This window comes from Bufo bufo, chromosome 3 (assembly GCF_905171765.1).
Source record: "Bufo bufo chromosome 3, aBufBuf1.1, whole genome shotgun sequence".
NCBI lineage: Eukaryota > Metazoa > Chordata > Amphibia > Anura > Bufonidae > Bufo > Bufo bufo.
The window spans coordinates 696,447,707-696,464,102 of NC_053391.1; the positions used below are offsets into that span (position 1 = coordinate 696,447,707).

At 48.1% G+C, this 16,396-nt stretch overlaps 1 protein-coding gene and 1 long non-coding RNA gene across 2 annotated transcripts in view; both read left to right on the forward strand.

The window, feature by feature from the left end:
* Positions 1-8,363, forward strand: part of LOC120996580 (zinc finger protein interacting with ribonucleoprotein K-like) — a 655,167-nt gene extending 646,804 nt beyond the window's left edge. Inside the window, exons 11-13 of the mRNA XM_040426593.1 lie at positions 6,001-6,098; positions 6,511-6,571; positions 6,966-8,363. Coding sequence (XP_040282527.1) covers positions 6,001-6,098; positions 6,511-6,571; positions 6,966-7,597 — 791 coding nt within the window. The 3' untranslated portion in view covers positions 7,598-8,363. The remainder of the gene's footprint in view (positions 1-6,000; positions 6,099-6,510; positions 6,572-6,965) is intronic.
* Positions 9-5,564, forward strand: LOC120996597. Its single transcript, XR_005777808.1, has 3 exons — positions 9-74; positions 5,267-5,396; positions 5,509-5,564. It is a non-coding gene; the product is annotated as an uncharacterized LOC120996597 (long non-coding RNA).
* Positions 8,364-16,396: the final 8,033 nt, after the last annotated feature.

The following is a 16,396-nucleotide window of genomic DNA, read 5'->3' on the forward strand; positions in this document are numbered from 1 at the left end:
GGAGCCTCCCGCTCCACTAGTCATGTGATCGGATGAGGACGGAGAGCAGCGGTGAATTCTCTACATGTGCACTGGTGAGGGAGGATTTACATGGGACTGTCTGTGAGAGAAGACTGGGGGAGGTGTTATTTACATGGGACTGTATGTGAGAGAAGACTGGGGGAGGTGTTATTTACATGGGACTGTATGTGAGAGAAGACTGGGGGAGGGGGTGATGTTATTTACATGGGACTGTCTGTGAGAGAAGACTAGGGGAGGTGTTATTTACATGGGACTGTATGTGAGAGAAGACTGGGGGAGGGGGTGATGTTATTTACATGGGACTGTATGTGAGAGAAGACTGGGGGAGGGGGTGATGTTATTTACATGGGACTGTCTGTGAGAGAAGACTAGGGGAGGTGTTATTTACATGGGACTGTATGTGAGAGAAGACTGGGGGAGGGGGTGATGTTATTTACATGGGACTGTCTGTGAGAGAAGACTGAGGGAGGGGTGATGTTATTTACATGGGACTGTCTGGGAGAGAAGACTGGGGGGAGGGGTGATGTTATTTACATGGGACTGTCTGTGAGAGAAGACTGGGGGAGGTGTTATTGACATGGGACTGTATGTGAGAGAAGACTGGGGGGAGGGGGTGATGTTATTTACATGGGACTGTCTGTAAGAGAAGACGGGGGAGGGGTGATGTTATTTACATGGGACTGTATGTGATAGAAGACTGGGGGAGGTGTTATTTACATGGGACTGTATGTGAGAGAAGACTGGGGGAGGGGGTGATGTTATTTACATGGGACTGTCTGTGAGAGAAGACTGGGGAGGGGTGATGTTATTTACATGGGACTGTCTGTGAGAGAAGACTGGGGGGAGGGGGTGATTTTATTTACATGGGACTGTCTGGGAGAGAAGACTGGGGGGAGGGGGTGATGTTATTTACATGGGACTGTCTGTGAGAGAAGACTGGGGGGAAGGGGTGATGTTATTTACATGGGACTGTGTGAGAGAAGACGGGGGAGGGGGTGATGTTATTTACATGGGACTGTATGTTAGAGAAGACTGGAGGGAGTGATGTTATTTACATGGGACCCTTCTGTGAGAGAAGACTGGGGGGGAGGGGTGATATTATTTACATGGGACTGTCTGTGAGAGAAGACTGGCGGGAGGGGGTGATGCTATTTACATGGGACTGTCTGTGAGAGAAGACTGGGGGAGGTGTTATTTACATGGGACTGTATGTGAGAGAAGACTGGGGGAGGGGGTGATGTTATTTACATGGGACTGTCTGTGAGAGAATACGGGGGGAGGGGTGATGTTATTTACATGGGACTGTCTGGGAGAGAAGACTGGGGGGAGGGGGTGATGTTATTTACATGGGACTGTCTGTGAGAGAAGACTGGGGGGAGGTGTTATTGACATGGGACTGTATGTGAGAGAAGACTGGGGGAGGGGGTGATGTTATTTACATGGGACTGTCTGTGAGAGAAGACGGGGGAGGGGTGATGTTATTTACATGGGACTGTATGTGAGAGAAGACTGGGGGAGGTGTTATTTACATGGGACTGTATGTGAGAGAAGACTGGGGGAGGGGGTGATGTTATTTACATGGGACTGTCTGTGAGAGAAGACTGGGGGAGGGGTGATGTTATTTACATGGGACTGTCTGGGAGAGAAGACTGGGGGGAGGGGGTGATGTTATTTACATGGGACTGTCTGTAAGAGAAGACTGGGGGGAGTGGGTGATGTTATTTACATGGGACTGTGTGAGAGAAGACGGGGGAGGGGGTGATGTTATTTACATGGGACTGTATGTTAGAGAAGACTGGATGGAGGGGGTGATGTTATTTACATGGGACTGTCTGTGAGAGAAGACTGGGGGGAGGGGTGATATTATTTACATGGGACTGTCTGTGAGAGAAGACTGGCGGGAGGGGGTGATGTTATTTACATGGGACTGTCTGGGAGAGAAGACTGGGGGGAGGGGGTGATGTTATTTACATGGGACTGTGTGAGAGAAGACGGGGAGGGGGTGATGTTATTTACATGGGACTGTCTGTGAGAGAAGACTGGGGGAGGGGTGATGTTATTTACATGGGACTGTTTGTGAGAGAAGAATGGGGGAGGGGTGATGTTATTTACATGGGACTGTATGTTAGAGAAGACTGGAGGGAGGGGGTGATGTTATTTACATGGGACTGTCTGTGAGAGAAGACTGGGGGAGGGGGTGATGTTATTTACATGGGACTGTCTGTGAGAGAAGACTGGGGGGAGGGGTGATGTTATTTACATGGGACTGTCTTTGAGAGAAGACTGGAGGGAGGGGGTGATGTTATTTACATGGGACTGTCTGTGAGAGAAGACTGGGGGAGGGGGTGATGTTATTTACATGGGACTGTCTGTGAGAGAAGACTGGGGGAGGGGGTGATGTTATTTACATGGGACTGTGTGAGAGAAGATGGGGAGGGGGTGATGTTATTTACATGGGACTGTCTGTGAGAGAAGACTGGGGGGAGGGGGTGATGTTATTTACATGGGACTGTCTGTGAGAGAAGACTGGGGGGAGGGGTGATGTTATTTACATGGGACTGTCTGTGAGAGAAGACTGGGGGGAGGGGGTGATGTTATTTACATGGGACTGTATGTTTTGTTTGTAGTTTTTTATGCCTGCCTTCTCTGTACCTCTCCCCCCAGTTTGGAGGTGCTTTAGACCAGGGATGGCCAACCTGAGGCTCTCCAGCTGTTGCCAAACTACAACTCCCAGCATGCCCAGACTGCCTACATCTATTATCCTACAGCAGGGCATGGTGTGAGTTGTAGTTTTACAACAGCTGGAGAGCCGCAGGTTGGCCTTTTCTGCTTTAGACCCTTCCTGGGTCCAGGGGTTTGTATGGCTCCGATCTGTCAGTACAGATCCCCTCCCCCCTCTGACTTTTAGGTCCACGTGAGCACCCCCTGAATTGTCCATACTGGGTGTAGATGTGATCACTGGACTGATGGAAGGGCGATCAGGTACACCTCACACGTGAAGGGCGATCAGGTGCACCTCACACGTGAAGGGCGATCAGGTACACCTTAGACGTGAAGGGCGATCAGGAACACCTCAGACGTGAAGGGCGATCAGGAACACCTCAGACGTGAAGGGCGATCAGGAACACCTCACACGTGAAGGGCGATCAGGTACACCTCACACGTGAAGGGCGATCAGGTACACCTCACACGTGAAGGGCGATCAGGTACACCTCACACGTGAAGGGCGATCAGGTACACCTCACACGTGAAGGGCGATCAGGTACACCTCACACGTGAAGGGCGATCAGGTACACCTCACACGTGAAGGGCGATCAGGAACACCTCACACGTGAAGGGCGATCAGGAACACCTCACACGTGAAGGGCGATCAGGAACACCTCACACGTGAAGGGCGATCAGGAACACCTCACACGTGAAGGGCGATCAGGAACACCTCAGATGTGAAGGGCGATCAGGTACACCTCACACGTAAAGGGCGATCAGGAACACCTCACACGTGAAGGGCGATCAGGTGCACCTCACACGTGAAGGGCGATCAGGTACACCTCACACGTGAAGAGCGATCAGGTGCACCTCACACGTGAAGGGCGATCAGGTGCACCTCACACGTGAAGGGCGATCAGGTGCACCTCACACGTGAAGGGCGATCAGGTGCACCTCACACGTGAAGGGCGATCAGGTGCACCTCACACGTGAAGGCCGATCAGGTACACCTCAGACGTGAAGGGCGATCAGGTACACCTCAGACGTGAAGGGCGATCAGGAACACCTCAGACGTGAAGGGCGATCAGGAACACCTCAGACGTGAAGGGCGATCAGGAACACCTCAGACGTGAAGGGCGATCAGGTACACCTCACACGTGAAGAGCGATCAGGTGCACCTCACACGTGAAGGGCGATCAGGAACACGTGAAGGGCGATCAGGTACACCTCACACGTGAAGGGCGATCAGGTACACCTCACACGTGAAGGGCGATCAGGAACACTTGACACGTGAAGGGCGATCAGGAACACCTCACACGTGAAGGGCGATCAGGTACACCTCACACGTGAAGGGCGATCAGGTACACCTCACACGTGAAGAGCGATCAGGTGCACCTCACACGTGAAGGGCGATCAGGTGCACCTCACACGTGAAGGGCGATCAGGTGCACCTCACACGTGAAGGCCGATCAGGTGCACCTCACACGTGAAGGCCGATCAGGTACACCTCAGACGTGAAGGGCGATCAGGTACACCTCAGACGTGAAGGGCGATCAGGAACACCTCAGACGTGAAGGGCGATCAGGAACACCTCAGACGTGAAGGGCGATCAGGAACACCTCAGACGTGAAGGGCGATCAGGTACACCTCACACGTGAAGAGCGATCAGGTGCACCTCACACGTGAAGGGCGATCAGGAACACGTGAAGGGCGATCAGGTACACCTCACACGTGAAGGGCGATCAGGTACACCTCACACGTGAAGGGCGATCAGGAACACTTGACACGTGAAGGGCGATCAGGAACACCTCACACGTGAAGGGCGATCAGGTACACCTCACACGTGAAGGGCGATCAGGAACACCTGACACGTGAAGGGCGATCAGGAACACCTGACACGTGAAGGGCGATCAGGAACACCTGACACGTGAAGGGCGATCAGGAACACCTGACACGTGAAGGGCGATCAGGTGCACCTCACACGTGAAGGGCGATCAGGAACACCTGACACGTGAAGGGCGATCAGGAACACCTGACACGTGAAGGGCGATCAGGTACACCTCACACGTGAAGGGCGATCAGGTACACCTCACACGTGAAGGGCGATCAGGAACACCTCACACGTGAAGGGCGATCAGGAACACCTCACACGTGAAGGGCGATCAGGAACACCTCACACGTGAAGGGCGATCAGGAACACCTCACACGTGAAGGGCGATCAGGAACACCTCACACGTGAAGGGCGATCAGGAACACCTCACACGTGAAGGGCGATCAAGTACACCTCACACGTGAAGGGCGATCAGGTACACCTCACACGTGAAGGGCGATCAGGAACACCTCACACGTGAAGGGCGATCAGGTACACCTCACACGTGAAGGGCGATCAGGTACACCTCACACATGAAGGGCGATCAGGTACACCTCACATGTGAAGGGCGATCAGGTACACGGCCTATGGAAGAGAGCCGTGACACGTCTTGTGAGATGTTTACCTCTAAAGTGATTTCACCCTCATCCTTCTGGTTTTCCGTCACAGATAAAGTCTTCTTCGTAAGACGATGGTCCTTTCCATCAACGACCGACCAGGGATGGTGAAGGACAGAAACCACATCGCTGCCGTGATATTAGACCTCGCCCTAGAGATCATCTCCTTGTTAACTGGAGAGGTGAGAGTCTCACATGACATCACTCTTATCTCTAGTAATAAACCAGGTAAATGTCTGGAAAGGTGGAGGCTTCTCAGAATCTCTGTAGTGATCGGCGTCTCCCCATACACAGGATTGCACAGTAGTGAAGAAGTCGTCTGATGAGTGTGTGACACCCCGTGTGTCAGGAGGATGGAGCAGGACCCAGAGCCTCATCACCGAGCCTCCACCTCATTCACTGATACATGAGCAGAAGATCCTAGAACTTACCAACAAGATTACTGACCTGCTTACCGGAGAGGTGAGCGCTGCTGGGAATGCTGAGACATTATACAATAACGCCAAGAGAGGAGTCTGGTAATGACTGTATCATTGTGTTGTCAGGTTCCTATAAGGTGTCAGGATGTCGTTGTCTATTTCTCCATGGAGGAGTGGGAGTATTTAGAAGAACACAAGTATCTTTACAAGGACGTCATGATGGAGAATCACCAGCCCCTCACATCACTGCGTAAGAGGAGACCTTCCTGATAATAGAGGAGAGTCCTGGTTTAGGGTCACCTAGACTCACCCCTCCTCTGATCATCACATATAGACAATGTATTCAGTCACTATATATTTCCTATAGATGGATCCAGTCAGAGAAGTCCACCAGAGAGATGTCCTGGTCCTCTATATTTCCAGGACTGTCCAGAGGAAGAGCAGAATGTCCCACTGGATCATCAAGTAGGTGAAGCTGAGATTCCTGTAGATCCTCTATAGATTGATGTAATGAAGCTTTATCCTCATCTTCTCCAGCAGCAGTGGGGTGGATGCTCTATGTCAGTGGTCCTCAGCTCCAGTCCTCAGGGCCCACCTACCAGTCATGTTTTCAGGATTTCCTTAGTATTGAGCAGCTGATATAATTAGTGTCCATCCATCAGGATTTACCACAGGTATTCATTCTGTTGGATACTCCTAAATCCTGACCGGCAAGTGGGCCCCGAGGGCTGGAGTTTGGGAACCCTGCTCTATGTGATGATCTTGGTAGTGGCTGTGGTCGGTCATCTTTTCTGGGGGTTTTGACCTTCTCTTGGATATAAGATAAACTAGGGTTCCTTTTCTTGTTCCTCATGTCCTTCATGTGTGATCATTGTAGGAAAGTGATGGAAGTGGAAGGACGAGTGGCCTGGAGAACCCCACATCAATGTCGATGACTGGTAAGAGCCTTTCATAAATCCTGGGTTTTCTTCTGCCCTTTTACATTACAGACTGAGTATACAGGAAACCTTCTCCCTCCTCCGATGGAGGAGATGTATATGGAGTAGATCCCGGCTAATTTTTCCGAGTTCCTCGTCCAGTGAGTTGGATCCGTTGATATTAATATGTTAATATAAAATAGCAGACATGAAAATGAGACTGATTCTCTGGTTCATCTGAAAAAATTGGGAGTGTGTTCCAGACTACCATGGCACACTGTGCAAGGATATGGTGGCCATTCTAGATGAAAGCAGAGGAAACCTAGAATCAGTTCGTATATATTTACAGTAACTCAAAAGGGGCCACCAGATATGTATAACATAGAAATGGTAAATTCTGTTCTCTTTTTTCCAGGTGAAGACTGGATGAGAGGCTCCTACGGACATGTCTTTTTTACTCCATTTTATCAAGTAGAAGATAATCGATCATTAATTGAGAGGAAAAGAACCTGCCGTAGACCAGCTAAGATTTTTGTGTGTTCTGAATGTGGGAAACATTTTAAAAAGAAATCTAATCTTTCCATGCATGAGAGAATTCATAGAGATGAAAGGCCGTTTTCATGTTCGGAATGTAGGAAAAGTTTTATTCGCAAATCAAGTCTTATGGAACATCTAAAGACGCACACAGGAGAGAGGCCGTATTCATGCTCAGAATGTGAACGCTCTTTTACCCATAAATCAACCTTTGTTAATCATCTGAGGACGCACACTAAGGAGAGGCCGTTTTTATGTCCTGAATGCGGGAAGTCTTTTAGTCAGAAGTCAAATCTTATGGAACATCTAAGAACTCACACAGGAGAGAAGCCATTTTCATGTTTGGAATGCGGGAAATGTTTTAGCAAGAAATCGGGTCTTGATAATCATAAGAGAACTCACACGGGGGAGAAGCCATTTCCATGTCCTGAATGCGGAAAATGTTTCAGTCAGAAATCAGCTGTGGTTGAGCATCTACGAACTCACACAAAGGAGAAGCCATTCTCGCTCTGAGACTGTGGGAAGTGCTGTAGATTCTCTTAAGAAATTTCTGAGAATTTACACAGGGGAGAAGCCATTTTCATGTCACAGATGTTTGAAATAATTTACCGAGAAATCAGATCTTGGGGAACATCTACCAATTCACATGGGGGGAGGGGGAGCTATATTTATTCTCAGAATGATTGACCCATAACTCAGGTCTTATGTAACATCTGAGAACTCACACCGGGGAGAAGCCAATTTAATGTTCAGATTGAGGCATGTCACAGGTGTGGAGGTCCATTGTAGGACCTGCTGCCTCAGGATGTCTTCTGCTATAAATCCTAAATGCCTGATTATAGTTGGGAGCGAATTTCTTACAATTCAATTTGGGTTTGAAACTGGCTGTCCGACTCCACCCAAATTGCAAAGGAGATCCGTTACACAACTCTCTCTCTCTCCTTCTTTAAAAAAAAATGATTTCTTTAAACTCTTAATTATTATAATTTTTTTTTATTTGTGTCATATTCCAGAATTTTACAATTAATTCCCTCATCTCCACCTGGCTACAATACAGAAAACCATTACTGTTTAAATTGGTTGTGTGATAAAAATGAAAAAAAATAATTACAGACAGGAGCATGTGTAAAAAAAAAAATCCTGTGACTCACCCTTTGAAAATCCCACTATTCCAGCGCCACAGCTTTGTGATCATGGGCCATTCTTACACATGACCACTGAGGCCACAAGAAAGAAAAGGAACGGAATGGCATCCCTTCCCGGTCTGGTGGGGACTAAAGCTTTGAACCCCTAAACAAATCCACACTCCAAAGCAGACCCCCTAAACAAATCCAGAGTACAGACCAGAACCCTAAACAATTCCAGACTCCAAACCAGAACCCCTACACTAATCCAGACTCCAAACCAGAACCCCTTCACTAATCCAGAGTACAGACCAGAACCCCTACACTAATCCAGAGTACAGACCAGAACCCCTTCACTAATCCAGAGTACAGACCAGAACCCCTTCACTAATCCAGAGTACAGACCAGAACCCCTTCACTAATCCAGAGTACAGACCAGAACCCCTTCACTAATCCAGAGTACAGACCAGAACCCCTTCACTAATCCAGAGTACAGACCAGAACCCCTTCACTAATCCAGAGTACAGACCAGAACCCCTTCACTAATCCAGAGTACAGACCAGAACCCCTTCACTAATCCAGAGTACAGACCAGAACCCCTTCACTAATCCTGAGTACAGACCAGAACCCCTTCACTAATCCAGAGTACAGACCAGAACCCCTACACTAATCCAGAGTACAGACCAGAACCCCTACACTAATCCAGAGTACAGACCCGAACCCCTTCACTAATCCAGAGTACAGACCATAACCCCTTCACTAATCCAGAGTACAGACCAGAACCCCTACACTAATCCAGAGTACAGACCCGAACCCCTTCACTAATCCAGAGTACAGACCCGAACCCCTTCACTAATCCAGAGTACAGACCAGAACCCTAAACAATTCCAGACTCCAAACCAGAACCCCTACACTAATCCAGACTCCAAACCAGAACCCCTTCACTAATCCAGAGTACAGACCAGACCCCCTTCACTAATCCAGAGTACAGGCCAGAACCCCTTCACTAATCCAGAGTACAGACCAGAACCCCTTCACTAATCCAGAGTACAGACCAGAACCCCTTCACTAATCCAGAGTACAGACCAGAACCCCTACAGTAATCCAGAGTACAGACCAGAACCCCTTCACTAATCCAGAGTACAGACCAGAACCCCTTCACTAATCCAGAGTACAGACCAGAACCCTAAAACAATTCCAGACTCCAAACCAGAACCCCTACACTAATCCAGACTCCAAACCAGAACCCCTACACTAATCCAGACTCCAAACCATAACCCCTTCACTAATCCAGAGTACAGACCAGAACCCCTTCACTAATCCAGAGTACAGACCAGAACCCCTAAACAATTCCAGACTCCAAACCAGAACCCCTAAACAATTCCAGACTCCAAACCAGAACCCCTACACTAATCCAGACTCCAAACCAGAACCCCTACACTAATCCAGACTCCAAACCAGAACCCCTACACTAATCCAGAGTACAGACCAGAACCCCTACACTAATCCAGAGTACAGACCATAACCCCTTCACTAATCCAGAGTACAGACCAGAACCCCCTTCACTAATCCAGAGTACAGACCAGAACCCCTAAACAATTCCAGACTCCAAACCAGAACCCCTACACTAATCCAGAGTACAGAACAGAACCCCTAAAGTAATCCAGACTCCAAACCAGAACCCCTACACTAATCCAGAGTACAGACCAGAACCCCTAAAGTAATCCAGACTCCAAACCAGAACCCCTACACTAATCCAGAGTACAGACCAGAACCCCTTCACTAATCCAGAGTACAGACCAGAGCTCCCAAACTAATCCAGACTGCAAACTATAACCCCTATACCAGGGATGCTCGACCTGCGGCCCTCCAGCTGTTGCAAAACTACAACTCCTAGCATTCCTTAATAGCTGTAGTCTGTCCAGGCATGCTGGGAGTTGTAGTTTTGCAACAGCTGGAGGGCCACAGGTTGGGCATCTCTGCCCTATACTAATCCAGAGTACAGACCAGAACCCCTAAACTAATGCAGACTCCAGACCAGAACCCCTAAACTAATATGGACTCAAGACCAGAACCCCCAAACTGATTCAGACTGCAAACCATAACCCCTATACCAGGGATGCTCAACCTGCGACCCTCCAGCTGTTGCAAAACTACAACTCCCAGCATTCCCTAATAGCTGTAGTCTGTTCAGGCATGCTGGAAGTTGTAGTTTTGCAACAGCTGGAGGGGCGCAGGTTGGGCATCTCTGCCCTATACTAATCCAGAGTGCCGAACAGAAACCCTAAACTAATCCAGACTCCAGACCAGAACCCCTAAACATATCCAGACCAGAACCCCTAAACATATTCAGACTCCAAACCAGAACCCCTACACTAATCCAGAGTACAGACCAGAACCCCTTCACTAATCCAGACTGCAAACTATAATCCCTATACCAGGGATGCTCGACTTGTGGCCCTCCAGCTGTTGCAAAACTACAACTCCCAGCCCAGCATTCCCTAATAGCTGTAGTCTGTCCAGGCATGCTGGGAGTTGTAGTTTTGCAACAGCTGGAGGGCCACAGGTTGGGCATCCCTGCCCTATACTAATCCAGAGTACAGACCAGAACCCCTAAACTAATCCAGACTCCAAACCAGAACCCCTACACTAATCCAGAGTACAGACCAGAACCCCTAAACTAATATGGACTCAAGACCAGAACCCCTAAACTTATTCAGACTACAAACCATAACCCCTATACCAGGGATGTTCAACCTGCGGCCCTCCAGCTGTTGCAAAACTACAACTCCCAGCATTCCCTAATAGCTGTAGTCTGTCCAGGCATGCTGGGAGTTGTAGTTTTGCAACAGCTGGAGGGGCGCAGGTTGGGCATCTCTGCCCTATACTAATCCAGAGTGCAGAACAGAACCCCTAAACTAATCCAGACTCCAAACCAGAACCCCTAAACTAATGCAGACTCCAGACCAGAACCCCTAAACTAATATGGACTCAAGACCAGAACCCCCAAACTTATTCAGACTACAAACCATAACCCCTATACCAGGGATGTTCAACCTGCGGCCCTCCAGCTGTTGCAAAACTACAACTCCCAGCATTCCCTAATAGCTGTAGTCTGTCCAGGCATGCTGGGAGTTGTAGTTTTGCAACAGCTGGAGGGGCGCAGGTTGGACATCTCTGCCCTATACTAATCCAGAGTGCAGAACAGAAACCCTAAACATATCCAGACTCCAGACCAGAACCCCTAAACATATCCAGACTCCAGACCAAAATCCCTAAACTAATATGAACTCAAGACCAGAACCCCCAAACTAATACAGACCAGAACCTATACTGAAATACCTTGATGAATACAGGCTCCCTACGCTTGCGCCGCCTCCTCTGTGGAGAGTTCTTGCTGTTCTGGCTTTACGCCCTGCACATATGTACCTATGTGAAATTATCTATGCAGGTCCTTCACAGTAACAGATCCTGCATACATAGGGGCACATTAAACATCGGACTTCATCAGACTTTTTATTACCACAGTTCATGCGGTGCCAGCAGTGTTGGGCCCTAGCCTTTGGGCCCCTGATATACAGAATAAAAAAGGAATACTACAGCACTCCGTGTCTTTCTTCAATGATGCTTCAATTTATTTTACCAAGAAGTGCGATGTTTCGATTTCCATCACTGCCTGATAAAGACTGATGGAAGTCGAAACGTTGCACGTGTCTTGGTGAATTGAAGCATTTGTGAAGACACGGAGCCGTAGTGTTCCTGCCTATTCCACATGTGGGCAGATATATTACAACCACAAATCATTGAGAATGCCGTCATGTTTTTTTGCTATGATTTGCTGCAAAGCCACCATTGTGCATAAAATCTTTGGGTGGCCTTGGACCTCAGGTGACCACTTAATTTATTTAAATCCTCCACAGACTCCTATGGGATTCTACCCCTTCGTTTGCGGCTAGAAATCTCAGTATTTCCACCGCTTGCGTTATTTCAGTTGACGATGCAAGTTTTGCAGAAATAGACTATTTAACTTTGTGAAACCTTCTCAATGAAACGGTTCAATCCAAAGTAAGGTTTCAAGAAAAAGTAAATGAACCCTTTGGAATGACCTTGATTTCTGTGTGAAAGCATGGGGAAATAACCGAATGTGAAATGAGGTCAATTACCCATGACTTTGGGAGGACTAGCAGGATGTGCAATGGGGACAGTTTTACTGATGGCCTGTACCGTGTATGTCAGGGGCATGCCAAATCTCACCAGGGCTCATTAGTATGGGCCCCCACTCCCTATTAAGTTTTCAGGTACATGTGCGTCAAACCCCTAGGCAATGTGGAATGCAAAGTGTGACTACCTAGATTTCTGACAAAATTTATTTTTTTATTAAGAAGAAAAAAATTTACCATATTTTTCGCCCTATATGACGCACCTGGGTTTTAGAGGCGGAGAATAAGAAAAAATATTTTTCATTAGACCTCAGATCAGACCCCAATGTTAATCAGACCTCAGATCAGACCACCAATGTTAATCAGACCTCAGATCCGACCACCAATGTTAATCAGACATCAGACCACCAATGTTAATCAGACATCAGATCACCAAGGTTAATCAGACATCAGATCACCAATGTTAATCAGACCTCAGATCAGACCACCAATGTTAATCAGACCTCAGATCAGACCACCAATGTTAATTAGATCACCAATGTTAATCAGATCTCAGATCAGATCACCAATGTTAATCAGACCTCAGATCAGACCACCAATGTTAATCAGACCTCAGATCAGACCACCAATGTTAATCAGACCTCAGATCAGATCACCAAGTTAATCAGACCTCAGATCAGACCACCAAGGTTAATCAGACCTCAGATCAGACCACCAAGATTAATCAGACCTCAGATCAGACCACCTATGTTAATCAGACCTCAGATCAGATCACCAATGTTAATCAGACCTCAGATCAGACCACCAAGGTTAATCAGACCTCAGATCAGACCACCAATTTCAATCAGACCTTAGATCAGACCCCAATATTAATCATACCTCAGATTAGACCCCAATGTTAATCAGACCTCAGATCAGACCACCAATGTTAATCAGACCTCAGATCAGCCCACCAATGTTAATCAGACCTCAGATCAGCCCACCAATGTTAATCAGACCTCAGATCAGATCACCAATGTTAATCAGACCTCAGATCAGACCCCAATGTTAATCAGACCTCAGATCAGACAACCAATGTTAATCAGACCTCAGATCAGACTCCAATGTTAATCAGACCTCAGATCAAACCCCAATGTTAATCAGACCTCAGATCAAACCCCAATGTTAATCAGACCTCAGATCAGACCCCAATGTTAATCAGACCTCAGATCAGACCCCAATGTTAATAAGACCCCAATGTGAATGACCCCCGATCAGACCTTAGATAAGAGCCCCATGCCTCTCATCAGCCCCCATTGCCTTATATCAGCCCCCATGGCACAGAGTACATCAAATAAAAAAAACACTTACCTCTCCTGCTCCGGACGCCGCTTCTCTCCTCCAGCTTTCCTCCTGCTCTTCCAGCCGCCGGCTGTGCTGTGAACCGTTGCACACAGCGTGAGGTCACAGAGCGCCTGCACGCTGTGCGCAGCCACTGCACAGCTGACAGCCGAGGACCAGGAAGCGGTGAGTAACAGAGCCTTCACCGGTCCTCTGGTACTCATGATGGAAGCGGCTCATTAGTATTCATCCCATAAGACGCAGGGGCATTTTCCCCCCACGGTAATTAAAAAATCGAATAAAAAAAGTCGCCCTCCACCTCACCTTAATTGACTTCTATGTCGGCAAAAGTGGAACAGGTGCTTAATAAATATGGCGCAGATTCTGAACACCGTATTTCTTAATATATTCACACCAGGTAAAAATACTGTCCCGGGGTTCCGAAGGTGCACTCGGTCCCCCATTGCCCGCAGACTTGTTGCTTAGCTTTTGGAATGAGGTTCTGTGTTTGACCTCATTCCCAGGGCGGCTTTACTAGCTGGGTGGCTCCCTGCTCCTAGTCTGCCTTGAGCGCCGAGCTGATCACTCGGTGCTCGACTGGTTGGTCTGTCGGTCATGTGACGCTGGCCACGTCACATGACCCTCACTCCCCACTATAAATACAGGCAGCCTGCTGGCTACAGGTTGCCTGTTAATTTCTAGGTTCCTGGTATTTGTTGGATTGCTGAATACTTACCTGATCCTGTTCCTTGACCATCCTTTTGCCTGATCCTCCTGTACTGCGCTTCCGTCCTGGTATTGTGACCTCGGCTCCCACCTGACTACTCTCTTAGGACTCCTCTTGTACTTCTCTGCTCTCCTGGTATTTATGACCCCGGCTTCTCCTGACAATTCTCTGCTTGCTCCATTTGTACTTTGCAGCTTTCCTGGTATTGACTCGGTCCGTTCACGTTCTGTTGTTTGTCTGTCTGTCATCCCTGCACTTACTCCAAGTTAGGGATTGCCGTCCAGTTGTCCCCTGTCATTAGGACTCGCGAGGCAAGTAGGCAGGGCCAGGGGTAAGGGTGGAGCGCAGTGGTCACTTCCCTCCCCCCTGTGTGTGTGTGTACGCGACCGTTACAAATACATTGATGAATCTCCCCATACTGTGCCTGCTGCTTCCCTCTATAAAACTGCCTGCAGCCACCACTAGGGGGGACAGGATTCCGTAGACTTTTTGGGGGAATTTATTAAAACTGGTGTAGTTGCCCATAGCAACTAATCAGATTCCACCTTACATTTTTCAGAGCTCCTTTGGAAAATGAAAGGAACTGTCTGTATAAAAAGACACTAACCCTTTGGTGTTCACTTTTGAAGGTGAATTTTCTGTGGGAGGTATTTTCAATATTCTGGCGCTCCAGCCCCTCGAAAAAATACCATATTGGTTCCTTCACACGTTGCGTAATTTTCCGCAACAAAATCCGCAGGTGCAGATTTTTCAAAGCTGCAGTTCTTGTTGCGGATTTTGTGTGTGAACAATGCTGCGGATTTCTGTGCAGATTACATCTCCATTGAAATGAATGGAAACATCCAGCCACGCAGGGCCGGCTCTATCATAAGGCAGCCCAAGCGGCTGCTTGAGGGCGCAAAGAAAAGGGGGCGGCAAAAATTAACTTGCTAACTTACATTTACCCCGCTGAGCCTGTGTGCCACGCAGCCTGGCCTCATTGTCTCAGTCACAGAGCGAGCGGCACGCAGCTGACAGACTGAGGCAGCAGCCGCAGCAACACAAAACGCACACAAAGAAAAAATGTGGGGGATTGAGTCAGCACAACCTGTATGTGGTGCACATCACTATGGCGAAATACATATACAAACGGAAAATATAAATGTGATAGCACTCTGCATCCAGCATTCTGCCCTGCCTCCATGCTGGATGAGGCATTGGTGTACATTTTGGCCAAAGTGTAATAAGCCACTCACCACGTCAAGGTCGCCTCTATTGAGTGGTCCCTAACACTAGTTCCTACCTGTTTATGGGCCATGACAGCCACACAAAGTCCAGGGAATGCAGGTCAGCATGCACGCCAAGCACACTCTGCCTTTAACCCCGTCCGGTGCCATTACAACTTTCATCGGATCCAGGGATGCAAGTACCAACATGCACGCTGAGCCCACCATATACTTCTCCTGGAGCCAAATGGCTACTGATAGGTTTTATATAAGCAGACTCCGTTTTATACTGACTCTCTCTCTCTCTCTTTTAAATCTCATTTAGCATGTCTTTCAGAAAGCACACTGTGTATGGATGTAGCAGAGCTGGGTGTGTTGGGGCAACTGTCATGTGTATGGTTGTACACTAGGTATCAAAGTTATCTACAGTAGAAGTCTTATTTTTTATTTTATTTAACTGGCTATACAGCTCTCATAGCGGTGTGGGTAAATGCCTTGCCTCTGATACAGAAGGTCATGGGTTCGAATCCCAGCATAAACTTTTCTGAAAGACAGGCTAAATAAGAACACGAGCACCAAATCTTCAACACTAGAGGCTGGTGGGAACACAGGCCGGAAGAGGCCTGCATCGCATTGCTGACATGGAGGTAAGTATAAAAGTTTTTTGTTTTTTTTAAATAACGGACTGTTACTTTACTGCCACGGGGAGGGGGGCTATTGGCGCCATGATACTGGCACATGGAGGGGGGAGGAGAGATGCACTTGATACTGGCACA